Here is a 19,496-nt window from a genome sequence, read left to right as displayed (position 1 = left end):
TGATTTTGTCTTAAAAATGTTTCACAAAACTATGATAGTTTGTCAAGTATGCAGATGGAGTTCCGACGTTTCTCCAACTTACGACGTCATGGTCGGATTCCCTCGAAACACGCAATAACAAACTTGGATTAAAAGGCTGCATCTGCTCCAAAAAAGTAACCAACAAGATGACAGAGAAGTGGTCGTACTCCACAGTATATCAAAACCACGGGCGTTTCAGTCTTATCGAGCCTATGGTGGCCAGTTCATAAGCAAGAAGCTCCTGGCAGAGTGTCCTGAAAGAATGTTCGGCGACTTCTACATTATAATTTAAAATTTCATCCATACAAGCTGCAGAATGTGCAACACCAGCAAGAGAACTGCTACTAGTTGCGATTAGACTTCTGTTAGCATATTTTGTTAAACATAAATGACGACAATGGATTTCTGGACAAACTATGAACGTCAGATGAGGCCCATTTACATCTCACAGGTTAAGGGAATAAGCATAAATACCATTACTGGGCACACAGCAACCCTAATGAAGTACTTGAACGCCCTTCATGCGTCAGTAAGGTAAGTGTGTGGTATGAAGTTTCGTCACACATGTCATCAGATCTTACTTTGTCGAAAGTAGAGAATGGATCACAGAGACTTTCACTTTGGATAGATATGTTGAGATATTGCAGTCTTTTCTTGCCTCTGCATTGAACAATATTCCACAATTTCATGAAACCTTGTTTCAGCAGGATGGCACGACGTTACACATTGCAAGCAGTCACTGGCAGCTGTGTGAGAAATGTTCAGTAAAAGTGTCATCTCAAGATGGTGCCATTCCCTGGCTCCCAAGATCATTGCCCGTTTGCCATTTTTCCTTGTGGGCCTACCTAAAGAGTCGGGCCTATATGACACGGCCAAGAACACTGGATGAATGGAAACAAAGAATTCAAGAGGAAATTAGTGGTATCCCAGCTGAGATATTGCATCATTCAATGAGAAACCTCAAAAGTGGATGGGAAGAATGCATCTACAAGAAGTAATTTTCAAATATTGATACTTTAGATTACTGTCTCGTAAAAGGCAAGTTGCAAATGATTCAGTTGTTATCAACACAATTTTTGTAGGATTTTTCTATCTTTTTGGGTGTTTCAGAAGTTCAGATATATGTAAATACCGAGTATGAGGTTCGTAGGCCTATATTCTCACTTTCAAGACAAGGAAAACCAGCAATAACTTCAAAATTTGCATTGAATGTGCCAATAGAGGATCAGTTACTTTAATTCGTTTGTTGGAATGGCGTTTGCAGTTTGGAATCATGATACCACCTTAACAAAAGAGACATTTATGAATGGACTATACACCAGTGCCTGTCGATGTTGTGTGCCATCGATAATCATAAGGTATGCAGGAGATCGCTGATGTTGTCGCAAATAGTATACATCTCTGACCACGCAGTGCATTTGGTGGGAGTGGTGTTGTGAATGTGTTGACAGAAAGTGAAATTAGGTATCTTGGAGACAGTAGATGATGTTTGACATGTTTGGGGTTTGATAAATAAATAACATAGTCTCGCGAGACATCACGAACAAGCGTCAACAATAAGCCAAAATCAGCTTATTTCACGATATGGATTCCAAATAAAATAAGTTACCGTTCAGTATTTATCGCGTTGGCTCAGTGTATTAAAATAATGGATAGATTTGAGTACGCTGAGCCGCTGCTCTCTACCGGTGAGTCGTACGTAACACGGGAAAAAGCTGTCAAGCTGTATGACGGTGATACAAAGGTATATAAACACCACAAGCTAGCTGTCAAAGCTTCCCCCACAAATTAAAAGTAACGTAATATTCTGTGACTGTGAAAGTAGCTACCACTATTTATGTAATTACGTCATTCTTTCTAGACATCATTCGAAGGAGGTGAACTTGTTCTCACTACTCATCGCTTGTTGTGGGGAAGACCAGGAGATATTCCTCGTGGCAGAACATGCCTATCCTTGCCGCTTCGTTATGTTGTATTTTCAGAAGAGGAGTCACCAAGTTCATTTGCATTCACGAGGAGCAAGAAAATAGTCCTACACCTTACGGAACCAATTCCAGGTTTAGAACTTGTCATATTATTACTATAGGTTGTTAAGTTTCAGTTTACCCATTGTTTCATATTGCCAATGGCTTAATTCTATTTACGTATACGTCATAATAATTGGAATCTTTGCATACTTTTCGTTATGTTAAATCATAGCTCTTTATGTGATCATCAGGCCTATATATTTCATTTTTACATTGCAATTGTGTTCTTAAAGGGAAGATCCCCGGTCCCGTCGGTAAAAGCAGCTACAATTATGTGAAGCTGTCATTTAAAGAAGGATTGGAACATGATTTCTTTCGTTTACTCAATGATACAGTTCAGAAGAAAGCTTGGGAAACTCTTTTGCCTGTTCCACCACCTACACAGGTAATAGAACAATGTTCTGGTTGAAAACTGTATGTCATGAATAATTTAGCTGAGCTTGCCCTTAGAGGCAGTGTGAACCGACAAATTAGTACCACACAAGACCCTCAAAAAATTTGAGATATCTAACAAGCAGCAAAGATTAACAAGTAGCATAGATTAACTCGTAACTGTACATTGCTCTGTGTTATAATGTGCCTTTTAGGCATTCAAGCCTGAATTCTTTTAGTTTCATGTTAAAGCTTAATATAACTTTACACGTTTGTTATTGATCCATTATTTTGATGCTCTGCAGTGTGTTTGCCTGTATATTGACTTAGATGAAAGTTGAGTCATAAGACTTTACATGCAGAAAATAATCTGTTCAAGGGCCGAATTCCATTGCACCTTTGTGATAGGCCTACAGTCATTAAAAGTTTTGCACATTTGGCAAAAAATACGTGTCAGTCTTAAAAGTTGTGCTAGTCCCCAATTCTGACATCTAAAAGAATATACATTTATTTAAATATTAATCTACTTTCTAACACAATTACCTACCTTTATTCATCCAAAGGTAATCTCCCAATGGTATAGGATGTGACAAGATAACGCAGTGCAAATGAATAGGGCAAAATATGCAAACGCAGCATACGTAATTGCTTTATGCATATGGAACAGGTGGTATAAGGGAATAGCTAGACAAATACTTTTTTGTCATTATTATTAATGTTACTGTACAATCTAGGTTTTGGGTTATAACCACATTTTCAAGTTCATTACTGATTCCCAAAGTTGATAATGCACAGATAAACGTGATCACAAGGCAAAGATTATCATCTCAACTCCTAAGTTATCAATCCATAGCTTAATGTAAAATTACATCAGTGACCATTTTTAATCAATTACATATGTAATTACACAATTCAACAATCACACTAACATGACAGGACTAATGTTATGCATCGGCCAAGAACTTTTTATCTACTGATGGACTAGGGCCCAAAGTTTTGCTTCTATTCTGGGATTGTGATCTCATCTAAAAGAGGTGAATAATTGAATTGAGATTACTCATTTAATAATAGGTGTGGGGATACACACATCTGTCACTTAATTTCTAAAATTCTTTTCCTCTGTGTATAAGACTTGTACATCTATTATGTATTTGTAGTCATTGTTCAGTCAGTGTCCCACAAAGGTTAAATCAGGCTTCTTCAATCTGCAGCTTCTGTGATGTTCTTTAAACCTGGTGCAGATTGACCTCCCCATCTGTTCAATGTAGCAAGACTAACACTCATGGTATGTGATTTTATAAACCCCATTTTTTGTGACGGCTGGTTTTTTTTTTTTTTTTTTTTTTTTTTTTTTTTTTTTAACAAGCAACTACCAATTGTCTGACACAGATAAATTATGAACCAGTGGCACACTAACATAGAGGTCAGCATGCAGTTGGGGGGAGGGGAGGGGGCAGCATAAATTTCCTGGACATTAGCTAAAAATAGAAGACAGTTACCATAAATTTAAAATTTGTTGAAAAGATTCCTTCGCTGACTCATTCATCCCAGCTTCCTCACAGCATCCTGGAACGTATAACTATGCAGCATTCCACCACATGGTAGGCTGTCCCTTTCTATCCCTATTCCGAAGAAGACTTTGACCAGGAACTTAATACAATAAAAACAATAGCCACAAATAATGAATTTAATCCCAACATAAAATTTTAGGTAAAAAGATGAAGAAGCAAGCCAGGTTCCTACTGTTCCCAATGAAAAGACAGACAAACTGGAAAAGAAATGGTGCAGATTACCTTTTGTAGGGAAAACATCAAAAGGAAGGTAACATTTTTAAGACAACGGGTGTCTGGGTGTTTTTCTATGTCCCTCAGCCAATAGGTAGTTTTTCATTCAGTGCAAAGGACATACAACCATCCATCACAAAAAGTGGGGTTTATAAAACCATATGCCATGAGTGTCAGCCTTGCTACATTGGAGAGATGGGGAGGTCAATCTGCACCAGGCTTAAAGAACATCATAGAAGCTGCAGATTGAAAAAGCCTGATTTAACCTTTGCAGGACACAGCCCCAACAATAACTGCAAATACATAATAGATGTACAAGTCTTACCCATAGAGGAAATGGGTCCAAACTCAACCAATTAGGAATTTTAGAAATTAAAACACAGGTGTGCACATCACCACACCTATTATTAAATGAGCAAACCCAATTCAGTTATTCACCTCTTTTAGATCACAACCCCAGGATAGAATCAAAACTTTGGGCCCCAGTCCACCAGTAGATAAAACGTTCTTGGCTAATGCATAACTTTAGCCCTATCGTGTTAGCTGCTGAATTGTGCAATCACTTATGTAATTGGTTAAAAAACAGTTATTGACGTAATTTTACATTACGATATGGATTGGTAACTTAAGAAGTTGGGATGATTATCTTTGCCTTGTCGTCATGTTTATCTGTGCATTATCATCTTTGGGAACCAGTAATGTACGTGGTAATGTGCTTATAACCCGAAATCTAGGTTGTGCAGTAACACCAATAATAAAATATGTGAAACAAGGCAAAAAACAGTGTTTGTTTAGTTAATTTACAATGTTTCAGCAAGAACCCCACAGTTGATAAGTGATAGACTGTGGCCTCGATTAAGGAACCATCCTGTCATTTGTCTTAGCAATGTAGGAAAACCATGGAGAAGGCAAAACAGGATGCCTGGACAGAGCAGTGCTGTCCTCCTGAATATGAGGTCAATGTCTCAACAGCTACACTGCGTCTTTTGGTAATTCCCTGTTGGATAATGTTCCTTGATTTGCACACGATTTGTTTCAGATGAGTTGGTGTAAAACATAGTTTTGTTCTCAACTGCCATACACACTAAGGCACCCGCTGATACCCCAGAACTGCAAAGGTCCTACTGTTCCCCTTTCCTCAATTCCAGACTCGATATTCAACTATGTGCCAGTGTTCACCTGAAAAATTAAGTGAATGGACATTACTATGACACGTTTTACATCATGACATGATTTTTGTGAAAGCAGTAAACCATAATCATGTATTGAAATGTGACAAGGTGCCATAGTAACCCTCTTTCATTACCACCCACTACTATGAATCCTCTGAGTAATCTTAAATTTTGTGATATGCATTACTTTGGAGAAGTTACACTGCTGTTTTAAACAAATGTATTTTAGTAATCTTTTTCACTTCATTTGCAAATTTATTATACAATTTGTTTGTTTTTCATGGGTAAATGTAACTCCAAACCGGCTCTTCTTCCATGATTAGTAATTATTTAGTAATATTTCCCTCAATATGCCCCAAAGGTTGGTAGATGTAATTACTTGATGCAATAGGGAAGCCCAATTTTGTAAATAGCTCTGAACTATGAACTCAACTACTACTTGCAGGTATTATTCTTATGATCCTCCTCTGCAGTTTAAAAACAATGCCCATGTTTTGTGCCTTCAAGCCCCAGAAAAGAATCCCATACTTAAGACTTGAATGTATGTAGGCATAATATGCCAACGTAAGCCATTTGCTGTTGCAGACTGGTGCTAACATCCAAAGAACATAGCATGCTGATGACATTCTTTTTGCCAGTATGTTTGTATAATTTGCTTTGTATACTTTGACTCATTACTTTAGTGTTATTCCATATATCCCACTGGGAGTGGTTTGTGGGACATGGATGGGAGCGAAAGATGTACCTCTAAGTGCAATACAATGAAATGAGCTTACATTACTGTGTTACATTGCTAATTTCAATTGTAAAATAACCGAAAGCATTAAATTCCTGTGAAGATACTGTTCAGTAGAGTAGTTGCCCTAACCATTTTTTAAACTGCAATTTTACCAGAAAATTTTGCAGAATACACTAGTTTTTTGTTTCTTTCTTTCTTTTTCTTCTTTTAAATCACCTATTTCAGTAATCATATATACTGCAAACATAGCTGAACCAAGATGCTTCGTAACTCTAGGCAGTGCATTTTCCAGCTGTCTCTAGTTCAGGCAACTGGCTATGCTAAATAGACTGATACTGACTGTCAGCATTGACCTGTGATGCCTTCAGTGTGGCAGACATGGTCATTTCACTCTTATGCAATGTGGAGACCATGATGTCACACGTTCAAGGTGCAAACAGATGAAAACAATCCAATTATACAAAATATAATCAAAATAATTCAAAGAATAATGTGAAATTAATGGGACAACTGAAGGAATTAGGAGGATTTGGTAGGACATAACAAAATAGATGATATCCGTGATACGAAATACATACCCAAAAATCTATGCAAAAATCCGTAAGTCAACATTGCATGAAATTCACAAAAATTCGCAAAATTGGTATTACTGTAGTAACACAGTTCACGTTTTCAGTCACACTTCAGAGTAGACCGAGAACTGTCTCATAGGCATGACCGATGTGAACTGGCTGGGCACGGCCCGTGCTGCCTGAGTTGTTGTTGTTGTTGTTCTGCTGGCAGAGGTCGCGGCTGAATTCTCGCGTGCCCTCTGGTGGATGGGACTCTATTTGCGGCAACTACCGTCTGTGACGCGCCGTGCCAATGTGCGCCTCCCGCGATCTTTCTGGTGGCTACTGCACTCCTCCTCCTTCGGGGGGGTGAAGCCACTGTGATCCACTGCGTCGGAAGGTGGAGCGTCGTGCAGGAGTGACGACCTCCACGTCCATCGGAAGGCTGGAGTCGAGGGGATCCGCCAACCCTCAAGCCGGAACCTTCGAATACGGCTGGAAGTGACCCACACGAAGAGGCCCCCATCGTCCCACCACCGGAACCCGGGACAGAACGGGAGACAGGCCATCGCAATCTGGATCCTGGTCCACCGCGGGAGGGTCAAGACCCAATGGCGGGGACAATGGGGAAGGGCCGACCACAGGTGAACCAGCCTGCTGAGAAACTGGGCCTGCAAGGGGGTCCGGCTCTCACTGGGGCATCGCTAATGATGGCGATGCCGGTGCTGGAGCGACTGGAAGCTGCCAAGGCTGAGAGCCATCACAGTACAGCAGAATCACAGGGGGGGGGGGGGGGGGGAGGGGTGGTAGCGTCCCCTGAGAAACCATCACAGGTGCCGGCAATGGGGAAGCCGGTGCCCGAGGGGTCGGAGGGTGGGGGCCCAAACGTGGACGAAGCTGATTTTGGTGACGACGTACCTCCCGGTCCCCCGTCTGCAAGGTATAGAGCCGGCGGCCATTTCGGCGCAGGACCACTGCCGGTATCCAACGTGGATTGCGACCAAACCCACGTGCCCAGACCGACATACCCGGTGGAAAGCCGGGTACTCCGTTCTGCGAAGACTGGCGAGGACTGGGCCGAAGGAGGTGCAGCAGAGTCCTAGGTTGGCACCCGTGGAGGAGCCCTGCGGGGCTGCGTTCTCCCATAGGTGTGGTCCGGTATGCCGTCAGGAAAAACGTCAACGCCTCCTCCGCAGGAAATTCGTGCACATACTTTTTCATCTGTCTCTTAAACGTGCGCACCATGCGCTCGGCTTCCCCATTCGATTGTGGATGAAAGGGGGGAAGGGGGGAGAGCAAATATGCCGAATACCGAAGCGCCTACAAAAATCCTGGAAGGTCTGCGACATAAACGGAGGTCCATTGTCCGAGACCAGGGTGACTGGCAGACCTTCCACAGAAAAGATTTTTGCTAGTGCCTGGATTACAACCTCTGAAGTGGTTGAGGAGCAGCGAACCACATATGGAAATCGGGAATAAGCATCAATGACAATGAGCCAAAAGCCATTGAGAAACGGGCCCGCAAAATCGATGTGAACACGTTCCCATGCCTGGGTTGCAGGCCGCCATGAAGAGAACGCTGACCTGGGAGATGCCTGTTGGCTCGCACACTGGGAACAGGCAGCCACCAAGTGCTCAATTTCTCTGTCAATACCGGGCCAGTACACATGTCTGCGAGCCAAGGTTTTAGTACGGGAAACACCCCGGTGCCCCTCATGTAATAACGTGAGGACTTCCCTTCGCAAACTTGCAGGAACAACCACGCAAGGAGCTGTATCATCGGTAGCCGGAAGGAGAACTCCTTCCAAGACGGAGAGGCAGTCTCGTAGAACAAAATAATTATGAAGAGGGTCCGAGGCCCGGCCTGGAGGTCGGGATGACCACCCCTGCTGAATGAGGCGAACCACTTGCCGGAGGACCGGGTCAGCTGCCGTTTCCCTGGCGACTCTAGAACTAGTGATCGGGAAGCCATCAACCGCTTCGCGGGACGCCACATCCAAATGAAAACACATAATCTCCTCTCGATCGAACTTAGGATCCGGGCCCACCGGAAGACGGGAAAGAGCGTCTGCGTTGGCATGCTGTCCGGTAGGGCGAAAATGAATGTCATAATGGTACTTAGAGAGGAACAAGGCCCAGCACTGTAGTCTGTGGGCCGCCCTATCCAGAATCTGAGAGGCGGGGCCAAATAACGATATTAATGTCTTATGGTCAGTGATTAACTGCAACTTCGTGCCATACAAGAAAGGGTGAAACTTGGTAACAGCGTAGACAATGGCCAAAGCCTCTTTTCCACCTGGGAGTAATGGGCCTGTGCAAATGCCAGTGGCTGCTCAGAACCATCTGAGTTGCGATGGGCCAGGACCGCCCCTACCCCATACTGCGGAGCATCTGTAGCCAGGACCAACGGCTTATGGGGGTCAAAAGTAGCCAAACACGGCGCTGACGTGAGGAGGCCTTTCAACGTGGTGAACGCCCGCTCGCATGCGGGCGACCAATCAAAAGGAACACCCTTGCGCAGAAGGCAGTACAGGGGGCGGGTGATGGTGGAAGCCCTGGGTATGAACCGGTGGTAATAGGCAAACTTGCCTAAAAAAGCTTGTAACTCCTTCAGCAAAGCGGGCTGCGGAAGGTCGATGATACCTTGGACCAAACTTCCTAGCGGCTGGACGCCGTGCCGAGAGATTGTGTAGCCCACCTACTCAATGGACGGTTGGAAGAAGTTTGACTTACGCAGGTTGCAACGCAAGCCCACGGACCTGAATTTGAGAAAGAGGGTGCGAAGGTTGTGCAAATGTTCCTTCGTGCTGCGGCCCGTGACAATTATGTCGTCCAGGTAATTAATACAATGAGTGATTGTCGACGTGACGTGCTCAAGATAACGCTGGAATATCGCCGGGGCACTGGATATTCCGAAGGCCAACCGCTGGTATTGGTAAAGGCCAAACGGGGTGTTGACAACCGCCAGCCATTTGGAGTCCTCATCAAGAGGTATCTGATGATAAGCCTCTGAAAGATCGATTTTCGAAAAATATTGGCCTCCCACTACGGCGGAGAACAATTCATCAGCACGAGGCAAAGGATAGGTGTCCACCACCAATTGGGAATTAATGGTGGCCTTGAAATCGCCACAAAGACGTAATTTTCCCGAGGGTTTCCTGACAATAATGAGGGGTGAAGCCCACTCACTAGAAGAAATGGGAAGAACCACCCCTAGGGCTGTCAGCTGGTCTAGCTCTTCTTTTACCTGAGGGCGGAGAGCCAAGGGGATCTGCCTCGCATGTAGTAAACACGGGCGAGCCGACGCCTTCAACATTAAGTGAGCTTCAAAGTCTGAAACATGCCCCAGGCCCTCCTCAAAGATATCCGGAAAGTCAGAGATCAAAGATTCTAATGATTGATAGGGAACGTCTTCGGAGACCAACTGTATGGTGTCAGCAATAGAAAAACCGAAAGCTTGAAAGGCATCCAGGCCAAAAAGGTTAGCGGAGCTCGCATCACTGACAACAATAAAAGTAATAGGCCGAGTGACTGATTTGTAAGTCACGTCGGTAGTGAATTGACCCAGTAGGGGAATGAACTGTTTACCATAACCTCGTAGACGCCGGTAAACTGGCACCAACGGGGGCGACCCAAGGTCGGAGTAAGTTCGTGCATTCAACAAAGGAACTGCCACGCCCGTGTCTACTTGCGGTTGTAATCGGCGCGACCGGACTGACACCTCGATAAAGAGTTTGTGGGCCGATGCGTCGGGAGCCTGGCCCGATGAAAATTCCTGAATGTCAACGTCCATGTCCTCTGTAACTGCTTCCTTCGAGTCTTTCGAGGCTGAGCGGCAAACTTTAGCAATGTGTCCTTTTTTATTACATTTGCGACAAATGGCCCAACGCTGGGGGCACTCTGACCGACTGTGGTGTATATAGCATGACGCACAGGACGGTAACAGGGGCCGGAAGCCGGAACTCTGTTTATGCGCCGTGCGGGAGCGGCCGTAACGGCCGGATTATACCACTCGCAAGTCGTCCACCCCAGACGCAGTGGATACGGCCACGCCGCCCTGAACCGCCGCGACGTCGCACCATGCTTCCAGCTGTTGACCGGCGGCGTGAGAGACTTCATACGATTGAGCAATGGATAGGACTTACTCAAGGGAAGGGTCTTCTAACTGCAGGGCCCGTTGCTGGACCTCCCTATCAGGGGCCGAACGAACAATGACGTCGCGCACCATAACGTGGGCATACGACTCTCACGACTGCTCCGTGACAAAATGACACTTGCGACTAAGACCGTGCAGGGTAGCGGCCACGCCCGGTAAGACTGATGGGGCTGTTTCTTGCATTGATAGAACTCGACCCTAGCTGCCACAACATCGGCGATAATATGAAGACAGTAAGGAACACAATGCGTCAAAAGACAAGGACGAGGGTTCCTGCAACGGCGCTAGCTGCCGCAAAACTTGATACAGCGAGGGAGATATCCAAGACAAGAAAAGAGCACGACATACCTCCACATCAGCAACATGAAACGCCTGGAAATGCTGCCGAAGGCGATGTTCATACGCGTCCCAATCCTCTGCCGTCTCGTCATACGGGGGAAAGGGAGGAGGAAACGGCGCCGGAGCAGACTGCGTGGAGAGTAACGCCGGAAGCACTTGTTTCATGGTGGCCATGAGCTCCGTCTGCTGCTCAACCAAAACCCGCACTAAATCCTCCATGCTGCGGATAAGCCGAAACAACGACGCAACATGCGAAAGAACGACCCTACTCGTCGCCAATTGTGTAGTAACACGGTTCAAGTTTTCAGTCGCACTTCAGAGTAGACCGAGAACTGTCTCATAGGCATGACCGATGTGAACTGGCTGGGCACGGCCCGTGCTGCCTGAGTTGTTGTTGTTGTTGTTGTTGTTGTTGTTCCGCTGGCAGAGGTTGCGGCCGAATTCTCGCGTGCCCTCTGGTGGATGGGACTCTATTTGCGGCAACTACCGTCCGTGACGCGCCGTGCCGATGTGCACCTCCCGCGATCTTTCTTGTGGCTACTGCAATTACTAACTCAGTTAACCCTGATCTGTGATAGCAACACACAAATAAATCTGCAAAATAACTGGTATTGGAAATTTTACTTAACCTGTACAGGTCAAATTAAGTCCACAAAACCATAACTCGCCCCAAAATCTGGTATGAAAACATCACTTTTATCTCCCAACAAAGTCTCCAATAACACAAGAACATGGTTTGCTCTGAAAACTGGTATAGCTAACTTCAGTTGAACTATATAGCTAGGATGAATTCCACAGTACCGAGAAACCACAATTTGAACCAAAAACTAGTATTGAAAACTTCACCTATATAGCAAGAGCAAACTCCACAACAACAAAAAACTAAATGTCACAGCACTATTAATGAAAAAGTCAGTCAGCCAAAACAGCTGCAACAAACTTCATGATACAGACCAATCTTAATTAACCATTATTAATTTCAACTAATTACACAACCCACATATTCATAAAAAATTCCATTAACAGCCATTTCCTGTACAATCAAAATGCAATCATGCACATAAATTAAACAAACAGATAGATTGTAGAATGGTAAGACAGAGATTTAGGAACCAGGTTTTAAATTGTAAGACATTTCCAGGGCAGATGTGGACTCTGACCACAATCTATTGGTTATGAACTGTATATTAAAACTAAAGAAACTGCAGAAAGTTGGGAATTTAAGGAGATGGGACCTGGATAAACTGACTAAACGAGAGGTTGTACAGAGTTTCAGGGAGACCATAAGGGAACAATTGACAGGAATGGGGGAAAGAAGTACAGTAGAAGAAGAATGGGTAGCTCTGAGGGATGAAGTAGTGAAGGCAGCAGAGGATGAAGTAGGTAAAAAGACGAGGGCTAGTAGAACTCCTTGGGTAACAGAAGAAATATTGAACTTAACTGATGAAAGGAGAAAATATAAAAATGCAGTAAATGAAGCAGGCAAAAAGGAATACAGACATCTCAAAAATGAGATCGACAGGAAGTGCAAAATGGCTAAGCAGGGATGGCTAGAGGACAAATGTAAGGATGTAGAGGCTTATCTCACTAGGGGTAAGATAGATACTGCCTACAGGAAAATTAAGAGACCTTTGTAGAAAAGAGAACCACTTGTATGAATATCAGGAAGTCAGATGGCAACCCAGTTCTAAGCAACGAAGGGAAAGCAGAAAGGTGGAAGGAGTATATAGAGGGTCTATACAAGGGCGATGTACTTGAGGACAATATTATGGAAATGGAAGAGGATGTAGATGAAATGGGAGATACGATACTGTGTGAAGAGTTTGACAGAGCACTGAAAGACCTGAGTCGAAACAAGGCACCGGGAGTAGACAACATTCCATTAGAACTACTGATGGCCCGGAGAGCCAGTCCTGACAAAACTACCATCTGGTGAGCAAGATGTATGAGACAGGCGAAATACCCTCAGACTTCAAGAAGAATATAATAATTCCAATCCCAAAGAAAGCAGGTGTTGACAGATATGAAAATTACCGAACTATCAGTTTAATAAGTGACAGCTGCAAAATACTAACGCGAATTCTTTACAGACGAATGGAAAAACTGGTAGAAGCCAACCTCGGAGAAGATCAGTTTGGATTCCGTAGAAATATTGGAACACGTGAGGCAATACTGACCTTATGACCTATCTTAGAAGAAAGATTAAGGAAAGGCAAACCTACGTTCCTAGCATTTGTAGACTTAGAGAAAGCTTTTGACAATGTTGACTGGAATACTCTCTTTCAAATTCTAAAGGTGGCAGGAGTAAAATACAGGGGGCGAAAGGCTATTTACAATTTGTACAGAAACCAGATGGCAGTTATAAGAGTCGAGGGGCATGAAAGGGAAGCAGTGGTTGGGAAGGGACTGAGACAGGGTTGCAGCCTCTCCCCGATGTTATTCAATCTGTATATTGAGCAAGCAGTAAAGGAAACAAAAGAAAAATTCGGGGTTGGCATTCAAATCCATGGAGAAGAAATAAAAACTGTGAGGTTCGCCGATGACATTGTAATTCTATCAGAGACAGCAAAGGACTTGGAAGAGCAGCTGAACAGAATGGACAGTGTGTTGAAAGGAGGATATAAGATGAACATCAACAAAAGCAAAACGAGGATAATGGAATGTAGTCGAATTAAGTCGGGTGATGCTGAGGGAATTAGACTAGGAAATGAGACACTTAAAGTAGTAAAGGAGTTTTGCTATTTGGGGAGCAAAATAAATGATGGTGGTCGAAGTAGAGAAGATATAAAATGTAGACTGGCAATGGCAAGGAAAGCGTTTCTGAAGAAGAGAAATTTGTTAACATCGAGTATAGATTTAAGTGTCAGGAAGTCGTTTCTGAAAGCATTTGTATGGAGTGTAGCCATGTATGGAAGTGAAACATGGACGATAAATAGTTTGGACAAGAAGAGAATAGAAGCTTTCGAAATGTGGTGCTACAGAAGAATGCTGAAGATTAGATGGGTAGATCACATAACTAATGATGAAGTATTGAATAGAATTGTGGAGAAGAAGAGCATGTGCCACAGCTTGACAAAAAGAAGGGACCGGTTAGTAGGACATGTCCTGAGGCATCAAGGGATCACAAATTTAGCATTGGAGGGCAGCGTGGAGGGTAAAAATCGTAGAGGGAGACCAAGAGATGAATACACTAAGCAGATTCAGAAGAATGTGGGTTGCAGTAAGTACTGGGAGATGAAGAAGCTTGCACAGGATAGGGTAGCATGGAGAGCTGCATCAAACCAGTCTCAGGACTGAAGACCACAACAACAAACAACATCATATTTCTTATATGACAGTACCAAGAGAAACAAAGAACATTAACTCTGTACTTAATGAACATAATCAGCCAACAGAAAAATTTATACAGCCACAAAGAACAAACATGTAGCTATCAAAAAAGAAAACACACACAAACAAACATATATTTCTCATACCAGGACTTATTTCTGAATGGCTACTGCAACGTACATCCCTTTGGACCTGCGTACTTCACACTTCCTTCTAATACTAAACTGGTGATCCCTTGGTTCCTCAGAATGTGTCCTATGAACCAATCTCATTTGGTCAACTTGTGCCACAGACTTCTTTTCTTCCCAGTTTTGTACAGTACCACCTCATTAGTCACACAATCTACCCATCTAATCTTCAGCTTTCTTCTGTAGCACCACATTTCATAAGCTTCTATTTTTTTCTTGTCTACAGTGTTTAGCATCAATGTTTGATTGTCATACAAGGCTGCACTCCAGACAAATTCCTTCAGAAAAGATTTCCTAACACTTAAATCTATATTTCATGCTTATAAGTTTCTGTTGTTCAGAATCATTTTCCTTGCCATTTCACATCAAATGAGTTTGCAATTGGGAATAATGGCAACTGTCAGTTATAGAATGGAATGAAGACAATGAAAATTTGTGCCGGACCAGGTCGCGATCCCGGATTTCCCACTTATCGCGAGCAGTCACCTTACCATTTTACTATCTGTGCACGACTCATGAGCAGACCAAAACCTTCATATGTCATCAACCATGCGTCTATGACCTGTACTCGTACATCCATTATGTATATTCCTATATTCCCATGCAGGCTAGATGTTGTACTTGAATGCATGTCCAAAGGAACTGTGCATTGTAATCAGAATAACACAGGCACTGAAATATCATATTTATCTGCCGATACTGGGCAAGCAACTTTCAAGTACAACATCTGACCTGTAGGGGAATATACATAATGGATGTACGAGTACAGGTAGTAGACGCATGGTTGACAACACGTGGAGGTTTGGGTCTAGCTGTGAGTCATGCACAAATAGCCAAATGGTAAGGCAACTGCATGCATATCCAAAGGAACTTTGCATCATAATCAGAGTAACACAGGCATTGCAATATTTTATTTCTTGCCATTGCCAGTCTGCATTTTTTATTGTCTCTACTTCTGCCATCATCCGTTATTTTACTGCCCAAATAGCAAATAGGTACGCTCCAAAAATTTAAAGCTCCAGTCAGTGGCAGCTTGTGATTATAGATTCTGGGTGTCACACATTTTTAGATTCAGATAAATTTGAGAGTGTGTAATTGATAGCCACTGCTGTATAACAGTTATGCTTATCAACAAGTTTATGGGGTCGACAGAAGCGTCCGATCCCACGCGTCGGCTTTGACCCGTGACGTAAGGGTGTTGTCGTGTGTGACGTCATGACGGCGCGGAGTTTGGTTTGAGTGTGGCAGTCTCCAGTTCTGTTTTATCTTATTTTATTTACTTTCCTGATCTGTTCGTTCTATCTCGTGAGATTTTTTAAATTTAAAAACACTTATTACTTATTTTAATTATTTGTTTCCTCCAATTTCTGTTTTAGTTTATTATATTTATCTTTCTGATCTGTTCGTTCTATCCCATGAGATTTTTTTTTTTTTTTTTTTTAAGACAAAAAACACTAATCAGCTACTGGAGCATCTTTATCTTCTATGGGTTGCAGGGGTTACGACCCCTGGGGAGGTGGGTGGGTATTCATGCATGGCTGTCTTCACTTACACGTTGTAGCTACGTAAGGCGTCTAAATTTGTTTATATTTAGTTTGCCCCCCACCCAAAACACACCATTTCCTGCGCTTGTCCCGTTAGTGTCATTAGGCTTCTTGTGGAAAGTGTGTGTGTTTGTTTTTGTTTCCGCCATATTTGTGACGTCATGGGTCAAAGCAGACGGGCAGGATCGGACGCTTCCGTATTTCCAGTTTATGCAACTACAGCCACTGCCGATAATAACAACAATAATAATAGTAATAATAATAATAATAATAATAATAATATGCATTTTTTCAGAGAAAACTTACAGGGATACCAAGCGCCTAGCTTGTGCTTCAAGAAACCCGATGGCTCTTTGGAAACCAACACGAAAAATAACTGCAAAATCTTAGCCCAATATTTCAGTTGCCTCCTCAACTGCGAACCACCCCAAGAAAAACTTGTCTTCTCTTCTCCAGTATTCAAACACCCAGACTCACATGCCCCGGATCTTGAAGAAATTATGGAGATAGTCAAGCAGTTGAAAAATAACAAAGCACCAGGAGAAGATGGGATCATTGCTGAGTTCTGGAAACTAAACGATCCTATACTTATGCAGAAATTACACCGTATAATATCAGACATATGGATAACGGAGCAGATACCAGAGGACTGGAAATGCGCTCTAATTCACCCGCTACACAAAAAGGGCGACAAGACAGACATGAACAATTACAGAGGAATTTCCCTGCTCCCAGTCGCTTACAAAATCCTTTCCAAAGCGCTTTTAAACAGGATAGAATCCCAAGCAGATACACTAATTGGTGAATACCAGGCCGGATTCAGAAAAGGACGGTCATGTGTGGAACAGATCTGGTGCTTAAAGACAATATTACAAATGAGGAAATGCAGAAACACAGTAGTTACATTCATCGACTTCAGGAAGGCATATGATTCAGTGGACTGTGGAACCCTGTTTAAAATCATGGAAGAATTTGGGATTGACCGAAAGACACGAAAAATCACAGAACAGACACTTATAGGAACAACGGCCAAAGTGAAATTCGTGGGCGAAGTATCAGAACCCTTCGAAATCAAATCTGGAGTCCGACAGGGGGACGGACTATCCCCAATCCTTTTCAATATTGTTCTAGAAAAGATAATCAGGGAATGGGAACCTCACGTAAAGGGTATCCAAATTGGTATCAAGAAAGAGAACCGAATTAAAGTCAAGTGCCTTGCTTTCGCTGACGATATTGCAATTATCACCAATAACAGAACAGAAGCGATTCATGCGGTGGAAAAACTACATGAAATTTCACAAAAAACCGGACTACAGATATCTTATGAAAAAACCCAATATATGGAAAGGCAGCCAGAAAATAAATCCCCTTTAATAACAAAATATGGTAAAATTGCACAAGTCTGCCATTTTAAATACCTCGGTGAAACTATACAGTCCTCAGGATTAAACCGAATTGCCAATGAACAAAGAATCACCAAGCTCCAGAAAGCCTACAAGCTAACATGGACGCATTACAACAAGAAGTGCATTTTGACAGACGCAAAATTAAGGCACTATACAACAGTGATTCTTCCAGAAGCAATCTATGCAGCTGAAACAATGGTGATTGATGGTCATTCTAAAATTAAGGAAATAGAAAAGCAGGAAAGAAAAATTCTCAGGAAGATTTATGGTCCAATCAACAAAAATGGCATTTGGATGAAGAGGCCACAAAACGAGCTCTATAGAAAGATCAACATAGTAACAGATGAAATCAGAAAGCGCCGAGCCAAATTTTATACACACATCTACAGGATGGAAGACTCCAGAACAGCAAAGAAATTATTCAATATTATAACAAGGAGTAAATGTGGCACGGAATGGCTGAAAGAAGTCCAGAGGAATCTACAGCAGATCAACATAAAAAATCTCGAAGATCGCACCGAGTGCCAGCATAAAATCACAAGTGTGAAGTTTGGGGAAAGAACATCACGTCAGCCTGGTAAAAAATGGACAGAGGAACGGAAGAAGGAGCATTCTGAGAGGATGAGGAGGTTTTGGGAAGCAAAGAAGAAAAACATCCGAAGATGAAATTATGAATTCAAGTTCAATCGCTCTCCTAAAGGGGAACAATCGTTATAATAATAATAATAATAATAATAATAATACTGAAAAAAGAAAAAATTGAAACTTCCTGGCAGATTAAAACTGTGTGCCGGACCGAGACTCGAACTCGGGACCTTTGCCTTCCACGGGCAAGTGCTTTACCGACTGAGCTACCCAAGCATGACTCACACCCCGTCCTCACAGCTTTACATCTGCCACTACCTCATCTCCTACCTTCCAAACTTCACAGAAGGTCTCCTGCGAACCTTACAGAACTAGCACTCCTGAAAGAAAGGATATTGCGGAGACATGGCTTAGCCACAGCCTGGGGGATGTTTCTAGAATTCTAAAAGAAAGAATTGTTTTTGTGCAATTTTGTTGTTTTACACATAATTAAATACAGTTTAGGGCAATAATGAAATAATGTGTAAGCATTTGCACCTCTCCATTTTGCATTTTTATGGGGAGATTTCGTGCTTCTCCATTTTTTTCAGACAAATGTACAAGATTCCTAACAGATCTATTAGTTCATGAATTTACTTACAAGCTAATATTCTGATGCAGTAAGTTTACTTTAACCTCTTTTTTATCTTCATATTTTGTGCTTAAAATTTTCATTTACATTTATGCTTAGTGTCTCTCCTTAAAGATACTGAAATCAACCCATCCATTTTCCAAAATTTTTGAGGTGGTGATGTCTTGCAGAATAATATTCCACCTGAGTAACAATAATGTCCACAGTAATATGCAATTTGGATTTCACAAGAATTGCTCAACTTAGAATGCCATTTACACCATTCCTCACCAAATTTTACAAGCATGAAATGACAAAATAGCAACAGTTGATATTTTCTGTGACCTGTCTAAGGCATTTGACTGTATGAATCACAATATTCTCCTATATCAGGACAGGCTGAACAGCATTCCACGAGTACTCCTGCCTAGTGCTCTGAGCACAAGGGCGAGTGGGGCTGAGAGGTGAGGAGGAACAGGAAAAGGTTGCATAGCCCAGGTTGTGAAGCAGCTACTGAAGATGAACATTTTGAGAGTTCTGCCACATTGTAGTCAACTCTCCTCTTGGCCTCAGTTTGACAGTGGCCATTTGGTCAGGTGAACAGCTGAGTGGTGGTCACGTCTGCTTTAAAAACTGTGTAAAAGATAAAGTACAACCCTGCCTAGCTCCCTT

General features: G+C 42.7%; 1 protein-coding gene across 1 annotated transcript in view; it reads left to right on the top strand.

Moving 5' to 3' along the window:
• The first annotated feature begins 1,425 nt into the window (after positions 1 to 1,425).
• The window catches only part of LOC126253054 (vacuolar protein-sorting-associated protein 36), a 49,606-nt gene continuing 31,535 nt past the window's right edge, over positions 1,426 to 19,496 (top strand). Inside the window, exons 1-3 of the mRNA XM_049954139.1 lie at positions 1,426 to 1,765; positions 1,883 to 2,078; positions 2,282 to 2,433. Of these exons, the coding sequence (XP_049810096.1) occupies positions 1,670 to 1,765; positions 1,883 to 2,078; positions 2,282 to 2,433 (444 nt within the window). The 5' untranslated portion in view covers positions 1,426 to 1,669. The remainder of the gene's footprint in view (positions 1,766 to 1,882; positions 2,079 to 2,281; positions 2,434 to 19,496) is intronic.

The sequence above is a fragment of the Schistocerca nitens genome, chromosome 4 (assembly GCF_023898315.1).
Source record: "Schistocerca nitens isolate TAMUIC-IGC-003100 chromosome 4, iqSchNite1.1, whole genome shotgun sequence".
In the NCBI taxonomy this organism is placed as follows: Eukaryota; Metazoa; Arthropoda; class Insecta; order Orthoptera; family Acrididae; genus Schistocerca; species Schistocerca nitens.
Note: the sequence above shows the minus strand (reverse complement) of the source record. Positions and strands in the feature narration are given on the sequence as shown.